Source organism: Schistocerca nitens, chromosome 3 (genome assembly GCF_023898315.1).
Source record: "Schistocerca nitens isolate TAMUIC-IGC-003100 chromosome 3, iqSchNite1.1, whole genome shotgun sequence".
In the NCBI taxonomy this organism is placed as follows: Eukaryota; Metazoa; Arthropoda; class Insecta; order Orthoptera; family Acrididae; genus Schistocerca; species Schistocerca nitens.
Genome location: NC_064616.1, coordinates 390,430,612 through 390,443,473, shown reverse-complemented (window position 1 = coordinate 390,443,473; position 12,862 = coordinate 390,430,612). Strand labels below are relative to the sequence as shown.

Here is a 12,862-nt window from a genome sequence, read left to right as displayed (position 1 = left end):
ACTAGACTATTTTCAGTTGTTAATATGTTACACTACATAGTTGCATTCATCTTTCTGCTTTCACTTTATTTTTTCTTACCTCAGTGAAATATGATGCCCGTTCATCACACCAATCCAATCCCCCCCCCCCCCCCCCCCCCATTTTTCCTCTCTTTTCTAATTTTATGTTAAATGTTGTTCCTTCTGTTTGTCTGTTTTCTGTTAATTCTTTGTACTGCTTTTTTCTTTCAGGTATTTATTATTACTTTTTTTAATTTTCTTTTCTTTTCTGTTCCACATAAGAAAATTTTGGTTCCAGAAACATTTCATTGGTCACTCTGAGCTGAATTACTCTTTCTTCTCTTTGGTATGAAATTGGTTTGATTCATTTGTAACACTTTTAATTCATTTTCTGTGTCAGTTAATAACAGCAACCATGTTTATTGTCCCTTTGATTCATGTAGCATTTACTCCATGGTATTACAATGTTTAAGCAGGCAGAGATACATTGTTCCGTGCTGCAGTAACACTAATTCTAAGTTCAGGTTTGTCACATGATGTTATTCACCCTTTTTATTACACACACATTTCTTTTCATTAATGATGGGAATGCTTAACCTTTAACACTGCAGTGAATTGTCTATATTAGGAAATAGTAAAACAAACAGTACAACAATGAGCACTGAATGTTCCTTCACCTGAAAAGCAAATGAATCAAATGTGAATCCATTAACATCTACATTTGAGTTAATTTATCTTAAAGTGATGGACATCTTCCCAACACATATACATGATTAAGGAGTAAACTGGAAACAGTTTGTTTGGTTAGTGCAATTCTTCAGCTCTCCCCAGTGTATATGATTTATGAAAAATACTTGTGTGTGTTGCAGGATTATTGTGAAAAACACAAAAAATATTTTGACAACAAACAGAGTTGTTTTATTAGGTGCACTAGTTGTCTGATGCCAGGACTCTGGAGTGGCCTCACGTATTCAGAGACAGAAAACACAATTGCCAAATTAGAGCAGCTGAAAATTATATTAATCAGCATTGATTTAGCAAACCAGCAATTCCTTGTGCTCTCTAACCTGTACCAGTGGGTGATAAGAGACCACCAAGGAGGATGCAGATAAGCCACTATCAGCTACACTTATATCGTATCACGCCAAAATGAGATCAGTACTGTGCAGCATGTGTTGTCAAGCTGAGAATGTCATCAATAGCATCTTTCATAAACCAGCCAGACGATCAGAGCATTGGAGACTGAATGTCACTGACACACATATTTGAAACATCATGACAGATTGATTATTCGAGAAAACTGCTTGGCAGCTGTACACTCCATTGATTTAGATCAAACAAAGATGCTGGGTTGGACCTTTAACTTCAGGGACTCAGTCATATAAGAAGCCACTGTAATAAAAATTGCTGAAAATCTGAGTGAGTGGCCTTGCTCTGCCAAGCCGTATTGTGGAGTCAAAAACTTGCCACCCTGTTCTGTATTGGTGTTGTGTTTTCACAGCTCTGGGGATATGGGGGACGTATGGCCAGCCTTCAGTAATAAAATTATAAATGTCAGACAACTAAGCAGAAACTAACTGAACAAAATGGATGTTCCACAGCTGTGGGTGGTGGATACTGTGACAGTAAGCTTGAGCATAATGCTGAAGTATGAACCTAGAGCAGAAGAGTAGAATGCATAGGTCAGTGCTGTGGTGTGCAGAAGAAATGGGAAATATAAACAGATATAAACTGAAATCACTTTAGTGTCTTTGTATCAGTCTAGAGTCTTATGATAACTCAGTCTGTCATAGAAATATGTGCATGTCTGCAACAATAACTCACCATTCACCTCAGAAATTTTGTACAGTGTACAGTATTTGGCTTACTTTTACTTTTGGTCTATAGCTCATCACAGTTTTGCCACTATGTACATTTGAAAGTATTGTGTAACTTCCCTGAGTCCGTTACTGCTTTACATTGTCGTAAGAGATGACTGCAACTTATTATCAAATTGAATTGGCTGCATTCTCTCACTGATTTTATGTTAATGCCAAAGTAATGATACTGTTTGTGCAATTTTGTTATCTAACAATGATTTACCATATCCTTGAAAGATTGGGACAAAAACACTTCCAATGTATGGCTCTTTAAGGCAGGCTGTTTCAGCTGGAGTGCCTGGCAGCTGGGCATTTGTGGGTAGAGATGGGAAGGAAAGGAAAAACAGCTGTTGCATGGTAATCAGGATACCAGAACTATGCTGTATTGTGATTTTTGGCTGAGTTCCCCACATGTGGGCAGGGGTGGGCATATGGTTCATGTATGCTCAGAACAAGGTGTGAATGAGGTACAATAGTACTACTTCACAGACGGCCTGCAGGTAAGGTGATTGGTACTCATGGCTGTCAATGCCCTATGGGATAGAGTTCAACATCCTGTTTTAAGGTGATGATGCCAGTGTCACTCCACCTTTATTTTTTTTTTAAATTATTTTTCTTTAAATTCTTAGAAATACAGCTATGTTTTAATTTCTTGAGTGTCCACCAGTGGCATATGCAGGCCCCACTTTACCTGTTAGCTCTCTGCTGAGTCATTTAAATTTTCTCAGGTATCACAAGACTATGTGCACCAAAGCAACCATTTCATGGAATGAGGCGCTATATACATAGTTAATAGAATGCTCATATTTCTTTGAAAAAGAAGAGACAGATAAACAAACTATCCCAAGTGTTATAATATATTCACACAAATACCGGATTACAGCAAAAGACACTAAACTATTGGAAGGAACTCTTGTACAGAATATGCTACGAGGAAGTCTTTCAAATTTGATTTGAAAATCTTACTTGTATTGCCTACATCCTTGTTGGTGTTAGAAGTCAATTAGAAGTGAATACCACTCTGTACATAAATTAAGGAAGTCTTATCCAACTGAAAATCACTTTTCTGTCTAGTGTTGACTAAACAGATGTTGCAGTGTCTTTTGTATAAGCCCAGGTTATTAGAACTGACTGTTTTAAGAAACTGGGTCACATTCTGGAGGAGGCAGGGTCGAGATTCCTATCCAATCATCGAGATTAAGTTTGCCAGAATAGCTCTTTTGAAAAAGAAAAGATGTGATGAGTTTGTGTTCTGTCTCTAATAACCTGTTTGTCAGTGGGACATTAAACCCTCATTTTTCTTTCCTCCTTTGATGCATTATTATCTAAAAATCCCATGGCACAGTATTTGTGCTGTAATATTAGTACTTGAACAGTGACCTACATAAACTTTGTAAACTATCATCTCATCGACAAATATAATTCAGAAAAGAAACCCCCTGCTATATTTAGTGAAAGATAGGTAGCATTTATCAAGAAAAACAGTGGAAGAAGATTAGAAATGTATGCCCCTCCACCTTACCCATTTCCCGTCAACTCTTTAAAGACATTAGCCAAAATCAGAACAATTCCCTTGTTAGGTGACAATTGAGGAATACTTTCTGCTACTTCTTTCACTCAGATATTAAAGGAGAAATTGATGAATTTTTCACGTAACTGTACAATAATGTAACTTATGTCAAAATGGTTCAACAATAAAATGCTTCTCTTAAATCAAACAAGATACCTGCTGCCCTAAATATTTTATTTGGTTCTGTGTGTACTTCATACGTCTTCTGACAGGGATCTATCAGACCTGCAACAGGCTTGTCAGTGGAGGAATGAATTAAAGCTTCTATTGAAAGCCCTTTTCTGCAGCCATATTATGAGGCTCACAACAAATTGTGCACTCTGAGCTCTGTTACTGTTCTTTCATGGATCACTTCTCATCTTATCATACATCTGGTGAATCACGAATGAACATTGCTCCACAGAATTGAAGGACAAAATAAATAAAGTAACCTAATGTATTAACTACTTGGTAGAAATGAAAGAAAGAGTGGGAACATGTTGCAGAGATCTCCCAGTCAAGCCCAAAAAGTTGGACATCAAATCACATGTGGTCGCATGACTATAATGCCACAACTGAAGGAATGAGAAAAGACAGTATTTATCAAACTGTGAGCAGTTACAGTGCATTGCGGTTGTGTCCATCAATATGACATGGCTGAGAGACAACATCTGAATGACTTCACATGGAAAAGAATCATTAGGAAACTGGAAGATGGATGAAGTGTGATGAGTGTAGCCCAGGAGTCTGGCATTGCTCACAGCATTATTTCACTTGCATAGGGAGCATTATGGACTACAGGCACTGCTGCCCAAAGGAGATGAGGTGGTTGACCTTGGTCAAATACAGCAGCAGATGACCATACATTGTGCAATAGACAAGAAGTGACTCACACCAAACAGCAGATGCAGTTATAACCACATTTAACAGGACTGCAAGGCACGCTCCATAGCGGGATGACGTGGTGACTGCATGGGGTGGTGTATTTGCCCAGTGACCAGTATGTTGTGTTCCACTGACACCCACATATTGGTAGCACTGTTTGTAGTGTTGTCAAGAGCATAGGTACGGGACCAACAAAGAGTGGGGTTGTGTGCTCTTCTCAGATAAGAGCAGTTCAGTATGAGAGTGAATCTTGATGTACCATAATATGGAGAGAGATGGGAATATGTAATGCACCCAAGAACATTGTTGAACATGATCATTTTGGTGGTACAGATGTTATCAAGTGAGGAGCATAATTTTGCATGGATGTACTGACCTCCAAATCTTTGAACACAGTAAACTAACTGGTCGACATTATTGTGCCACTCTACTCCTTCCTCATGTGCATCTTTTCAGGGTTACATTTGGTCCTGACTCATCTTTATGGATGACAATGCATGATCGCATTGAACAGTGCAGGTGGAAGACTCTTGGAATGAGAAGATATTTGATGAATGGGCTGGTCTGCCAATTTCCCTGCCTTAAATACCAGTGATCACATGTGGGATGCACTGATTAGACATATTGTAGCACATTCACATGCACCAGTGACTATCCAGCAGTTGTCAGCCCCACTAGCGTAGGAATGGAATGCCACACCACAAGAATTATTTACCTAACTTGTGGCCAGCATGGGAGGACATTGCAGAGCATGCATTGCCATGTGTGGTGATCACACAACCTATTAACTACCATGTCCTGCATTTTGTAATGTCCAGGGGACTATCATAAATTGCAGTGACTTCAGTGTAATTATTGTCTTTAAATACAAATGTCATTTCTGATCATTTCATTGTGTATTCCCTCGGCTACTTTCTGTACTATACAGTAGCAGTTCTTTCAAGCTATGTTACTTGGCAATGGCACATCATGTGGAAGCTACTTTTGTCCTTAGGTTTTGCATATCACTGTATTAATTTTCCAAATATGTGGATGCAATACTCTAAACACCTCTTTCTGCCCAGAACCGTCTCTTGCAGCATACTAAAGAGGGGCCAACTGTTGTGTGAATCCTACTACTCTCTTGGTTTAACCTTCATTTTAACCATTCAGACAGTGTTAGTGTTTATTAGTATTGACACTATTGTCCATTACGAAATCATATAATGGGGTTAGTTGGTTTTTCATTTGAGAACCCCTAACCCCAAGATCTCCAGCTGTTGTTTTGCTGTTAGATTTGATCAACTTGGATCTTAGTATTTAGAAATTCATTGTAGTAACCACTTATTTTCTTTTTATCATGTCCTCCATGTTCCTCATCTCAGTGATAGTGCATCTGCAACTGTTATAATAAATTTGATTAAATTTCAGCTCCAATTGAACATAAATATATTTGTTCTTATGGCCAGTTTCAGGCTCTGGGCTATTATGAACTAGTCATTTATTTATCACAACAGGAGGTGTGTTATGTGTCACTCAGTATATAGGGCACATATCTTACTTGTGTCTGTTGTCATCCACAACTCCATTTTGTTTTGCCCCCCATGCCATTTTGTCTCATCCCCTCTCTGTCCCATATTGTCTCCTACTTGTCCTGTCTCTTCCCCAACCACATTCTGTCTCATCCCCGTGCTGTCCTGTCTAGTTATCAATTCTCATATGGAAGATGGTCTATTTCCAGATGAGTTGAAAATTGCCCGAGTTGTGCCTATTTTCAAAAAAGGAAACAGGAATTTAGTAGAAAACTTTCGACCCATTTCTGTTCTTCCAATAATATCCAAAATCTTTGAGAAAGTAATATACATAAGAATCTGGAACTTCCTGGTATGCAAAAAAGTGATTTCTAAGGGGCAGTATGGGTTTGTCAAGGGGTCATCCACCATTACAGCAGCAACAAACTTAATCAAAGGTGTCACTCAAGCAATAGATAATAAAGAACATGTATGTGGCATCTTTCTAGACTTACAAAAAGCATTTGACTGTGTTGATACGACCATATTGCTGGACAAACTGTGGAACTATGGCATTCGAGGCACAGCCCATAATCTGATGAGGTCCTACTTGACAAATAGGAAGCAGTTAGTGTCTATTAGCACTACAGAGGGAACATACAAATCAAACACCACTGACATAAATTTTGGTATCCCACAGGGGTCAATATTAGGACCACTTCTTTTTATTATCTATGTAAATGATATTCAGTCCATAACAAACCATGCAACAGCTATCTTATATGCAGATGATACCACGTTAATATGCAGTAATCCAAGCTATTCCCAGCTCGAAGTGGAATCCAATACTGCAGCAGGCTTAATTCTGCAGTATTTTAATGAAAACAAACCAAAATTAAACACAAATAAATCTGTCTATATTGAATTTGATCTTGGGAGGCAAAAAACTCATGAAAACCAAATCTTAATGGGTGATGAATACATTAAAAAACAATACTCGACCAAATTTCTTGGCCTGACACTAGATGCAGAGTTAAACTGGTCTGATCATGTGAATGATATTTGCAAAAAGCTATGTACTACCATATATGTCCTAAGAAAACTGACACCTTTTTGCAACATCACCACTCTGAGGCAAATATATTTTGCACTATTTGAATCCCATCTAAGTTATGGGATAGAGGTATGGGGATCCAGCAGTAAAGGTAATATGAAAAGTGCACTTACCTTTCAAAAGAAGGCACTTAGAACTATGGGAAAGAAATGTGCCAGGGAGTCCTGCAGAAATTAGTTTAAAGAATTTAAAATACTAACTGTTCATAACCTGTATGTGCTGAAGATAATCATTATGGCAGTAAACAGTAACAAAACACTTAATAAAGAAATACATGATCACAACACTAGAGGTAGAGAGAGACCCCACATCATCTCTCATAGAACAACACTTTATGAGAAAAGCCCTCACTATGCAGGCATAAAACTACTGAATTGCTTCCATCCTAATATCTCCAAATTGCCCATTACAAAACTAAAAATGAAATTAAAATTATGGCTCCTAAACAATCCTGTATATTCAATAGATGAGTTTCTAGATTTAGTACACTCGTATGATGGAAGACCATCTATCTAAAAATATATGTAATCTCAGGTCTTAGACTGTGTCACAAACTGTAAATATTTGAATGTCAGATATGAATACTGTTACAAACTGTAGACTCCTTAATCTAAGTATGGCAATAACAACTTTTTTTTCTGTATAGTCCATATATGTAACTCTGTTCTCTCAACTAAATTTAGAAAAAGTTGTGTAGATAAAAGTGCCAGCCAATAATATGTAACCCTAGTAAGTAAGGCTCTGACTTATCCAGAAGACTGGAAAAAAAAAACTTTTTTTGTAATCAGTTGATGTTGGATCAAAATAAATAAATAAATAAATAAATAAAGTTCAGAGGAAAATGTTTGTCTAAGCAGCAAGTAAGCAGAAAATTTAAAAACTTCCTGCAAACTAAGAGTGGCAGTAGATATTGTTGCAGAATGAAAAGTGAGACTGTATTATACTGTTCAAGACAGGCATCATCAACTGATATTTACGATCATGAAGTCCACACCAGATCATCAATATAAAATGAGTAGTACGTTATGTAAGACTGGTAAACTGGAAACGTAAAAACTCAAATCCATTTTTACATATTGCATAATATGTGGTCACTGGACTGAACAAAAAATAAATGTGCAGTATATTGACTGTAGCTAATGTGAGGGTGTATAGTAATTGTTTTAAAGTAACTGGATGACATGGTTCATATATTTCATATAGATCCTTCTCCAGTAAAATAATTTTGACGCCAAATTGCGAAATTACAGCGTAAATAATTATGTAATAGGTTACCAGTATTCGGAATAATAATCTAAATATGTTTTGTTTTCAGGGTTATGGAGCTACTTCTTCCTCCAGGCCCTGCTAAACAATTACAAAAAATCCGGCAGGCAGCATCTAAGAGAGAAAAATGTGCATTCGTGCAATGCAGGTTGAAAGCCAGCAAGAAAACGCGATGATAACTTTTTTTGGTTATTTATATGCATTAAAATTCTATTTATTTCATACACCATTCATCATATATTATACCAAACATTATATGTATATATGTAAAAACTACTTTATTTATTTATAAAAAAACAGTTTAAACTGAAACTTGTTTCATTTAAGGTATGAGGTTACAATACAATGTGGAATTCAATTAGAAGATGTATTTAATCATTTTCTACTGTAACATTGTATTCTGCATCAAGAAAGGAAATGAGAAAGTCAATAACTAAAGAGGAATACATGAGGCATAAAAGTGGAGATTGGTTCTATTTTAAAATATCAGTGAAGTAAAACTGTTCTGCTAGCCATCCTACTACAAAACAAACACTATACATATTACTATGATTTTCATTACTTGTGAACACAAAGAATCATCAGAGGGCCCTACACATGCACCTGTTTGTCAGCCAATTGACTGACTGACCAGTTGAGTAATTCCAGTAAGGCAACACACATCCGGATTGATTTCATTCAATGGTTACATGGCACCCTGCTTGTATCACTGGTTTCAAAATGTTTAACTTACGTTCATTGAGGTTATGTTCAATGAGCTTCCACTTGGTATTATACAGAAACAGAAAATGGGATTTGTCTAGGCCCAAGAAAAAAGCCAAAAGAGAACTGTGGGCAAAGAAATGGATAATGCAAAGTTAAAAATTCACTCATGCTGTGTTACTGATACTTAAGGAGCTAGAAGCCCATGAGTTTTGGAATTATTTAGGAATGGACGAAGCATGCTTTTTGGAGCTGCTGAATGTCGTCAAATTTTAGTATGTGACAAGAAATAATACGAAATGAAACTTCCTGGCAGGTAAAACTGTGTGCCGGATCGAGACTCGAGCTCGGGACCTTTGCCTTTCGCAGGCAAGTGCTCTACCAACTGAACCACCCAAGCACGATTCACACCCCGTCCTCACAGCTTTACTTCTGCCAGTACCTCATCTCCTACCTTCCAAACTTTACACAAGCTCTCCTGTGAACCTTGCACAACTAGCACTCCTGAAAGAAAGGATATTGAGGAGACATGGCTTAGCCACAGCCTAACGGATGTTTCCACAATGAGATTTTCATTCTGCAGTTGAGTGTGCACTGATATGAAACTTCCTGGCAGATTAAAACTGTGTGCCGGACCGAGACTCGAACTCGGGACCTTCGCCTTTGGTGGGCAAGTGCTCTACCAACTGAGCCATCCAAGCATGACTCACACCCCATCCTCACAGCTTTACTTCTGCCAGTATCTCGTCTCCTACCTTCCAAACTTTACAGAAGCTCTCCTGCGAAGTTTGGAAGGTAGGAGACAAGGTACTGGCAGAAGTAATACTGTGAGGACAGGGCGTGACTTGTGCTTGGGTGGCTCAGTTGGTAGAGCACTTGCCCACAAAAGGCAAAGGTCCCGAGTTCGGGTCTCGGTCTGGCACACAGTTTTAAATTGCCAGGAAGTTTCATATCAGCGCACACTCCACTGCAGAGTGAGATTCTCATTCAGGAAGAAATAATACATTTGTGAGAGAAGCTGTAAACTGTGAGGAGTGGCTGTTAGCTACATTATGGTCTCTTGTCTGCTGGCAGAAGTTACAAGGACCTGAAATGTAGTGCAGTTGTATCACCACAGTTATTATCTAAAATGATTCCTGAAATCTGGAACATGTTTTATAGTTCCCTGAGGAAATATGCCATGGTAAGGCAAATCAAATAAAATATGATGTTCATACGAACTTTATTGATTTATTCATGTAGGTTGCATAACATACATCCCTTATAATTATAAGAAGCTCATTTCAGATTAGAAGAACAAAGACCACAAATAGTGGCATCCACATCATCTAATACATGCACCAACATGTACATAAGAAATGAAGCATTTAGCTACTGTAATTACTGCATTGCTCTTCAAAGCAGAAGGCGTGGCAATAGACTCAATTTAGGAAAAAAAAAACACTTCTAACAATGAAGCTGATATATTTATATCTAAATTAATAATAAAACTGTAAATCCATCATGTATGTCTGTTTGTTTGAACATACTAATTTCCAAAATTGTGAGATAAATTTTGATAGGGTTTTCACAGGTATCTTGAGCATACCGCAAAACAACATATACGCTATTTAATTAAAATCAGCTCATGGAAAGGAAGATACAATATAACTCTTTGAAAAAGATATTTACTCTTCTGACATTTGTACTGTATCATACTTGTGAAAACACTTTTATTGATTAATATCTTCCATATAATTAAAATGTTAAATGTGATGAATACAGTCATCATACTAATATTATTAAACTTGAAAGTAACTCTGCCTGTTATGTTTTCACCACTAAATGGCTGAATCAATTTTGATGACATTTGGTATGGAGATACCTTGAACCACAAGGAAAAACATAGGCTACTGTATAATAAAAAAAATAGACACTTCACAGTCTTAAGTACAGGGTGGAACATTTTGTTTACATCAGTGAACATAAAGTACATGAGCTGTCAGGTGGTGATGCACAGTGAAAGAGAGAATACCATAGAGAGGCAACAACATGACCAGAGTGAAGGAAATTGAACAGCCCCCCATCGTGTTTCCAGAAATCAAAAGAAAGAGGCATGAAATAAGATAGAGACTAATAATGCCTAAAATAACTATGAAATAAAGTCCAACTGTTAATTTTAAGTAGTTACTGGCAGAAGCAAAGTACCACAGATAATGATGAATGAACACTTGACATACATCATCTTTCAGCAATTACTGTAACACATCCATACAAATACTGCAGTCCTAGACTGCATGAAATTAACAATAAGAAGAAATAGTCTGGAGTATTTAGTTTAGTTTCAGTGTTCGTGTGGTATAATACACCCTTCAGTATACATAAGGCACATCCAATAAAGATAAATTCCAAATCAATTGGAGATATGTGTAATACACAGGTTGTGGACAACAAACTTAAATGAAAAAAGTACTGGGAAAAGTTTGATTCCTTATAAATTGTATTTAGAATATGGTTTAATTTGTATTTGAAATAAGTGGAATAACCTGTATGCTATGTGTATTAAATATGTAAACTCTGGCTCAGGGATTGAGTACATTATGACCTAACCCACCCAACTAGTTGGGTAGAGAATAAGTTGTTGTATGACTATAAGTTTATCAGATTAATACCTATGATACTGGCTAGGTGAACCAGCTTTCTTCTGAATTATTTTACCGCCCTCTTATTTTTAAGATCCAGACTTTGCAAAATTACTACCGATGTATAAAGTCATACAAAGTTTGTTTCACAGAATAATTTGCACTTTTTCATTTACATACAAAGTGCTCCTATCATAATCTGAACTTATAACTTCAAACAAGTAACTATCTGTTAACAGTAAATTACAGACTTTTCACATCTGTAGTGCATATTTTATAATGTGAAATCATACTTCATTAAAAATTTCCAGATAGCAAAAGAAAAATGATTATTGGAGTAATGTGTATTGCAACTGTCAGAAACTTAATAACTTATTTTATTTCTCATAAAAAAGATGTACTTCATCATACCTTCTGAGCACTGGTTCTCTTTCTACAGCATTTTGAAATTGGAACTTTAATTAGGGACACCTATTTATATAGTATTTATATACCTTGTATATTGAAATATGTGTACCCTATGTCCCTCTGAAAGTTTACTAGAGTATCTTTTGAAAATATGAGGCAAATTTGTCAAGAAATTTTCCAGATTTTTGTTAAAGATGTCGCCACTTTTTATATAAACAGAGACTTGTCTTTATATAGTAGTATATTGCCACCCATATAATTATAAATCTCTTAACAATGCAGATGATATCTAAAATAAACCCGTGAAAGGAATTCACATAGATCTTACTGTTACTTATTTACATTAAAACAGGAAGACATGAACTTATTATGGCATATGATGGAGAATATGCCTGGCTGCTAGATACATAACTGAAAAAACATCTTTGTAGGTGGATTAAATCTGATGTAGTTCTACAATGTATTGTTTTCTCAAATGTGAAAACAAATCAGTCTGCCCCTTCTTTGCAACATCTATAGATGTAAACACCAGTCCATCATTATAAAATTTCCTACATGTGTTTGGCTATACATAGTGGTACTGTGATGATATTACAAATATTCAGGAATGACGGAGAAAGATAAATGTATCAGTTTGAGGCAAGGGACATGCTCCACAAAAGACTGAGTTGGAAGTTGTGAGTGAAAATCATTCTGATACCTCTGACAGTAGAATGCATGCATTTGTACTGTTGTTGATACGGTTGTGGGGTATACAACTTTCAGAGGGTGTCAGTATGGGGAAAAAAAAAAAAAAAAACCTAGTTGGAAGTTGTGAGTGAAAATCATTCTGATACCTCTGACAGTAGAATGCATGCATTTGTACTGTTGTTGATACGATTGTGGGGTATACAACTTTCAGAGTGTGTGTGTGTGTGTTAGTATAATCTAACTTCTGCACCATTTCAGTGCAGTAATGTGTTCATTGT

The 12,862-nt window shown here is 36.6% G+C and overlaps 1 protein-coding gene across 1 annotated transcript in view; it reads left to right on the top strand.

The window, feature by feature from the left end:
- LOC126248332 (uncharacterized) overlaps positions 1–8,475 on the top strand; it is a 245,567-nt gene extending 237,092 nt beyond the window's left edge. The window contains exon 6 of the mRNA XM_049949226.1: positions 8,213–8,475. Within this exon, the coding sequence (XP_049805183.1) occupies positions 8,213–8,339 (127 nt within the window). The 3' untranslated portion in view covers positions 8,340–8,475. The remainder of the gene's footprint in view (positions 1–8,212) is intronic.
- The last annotated feature ends 4,387 nt before the right edge of the window (positions 8,476–12,862 follow it).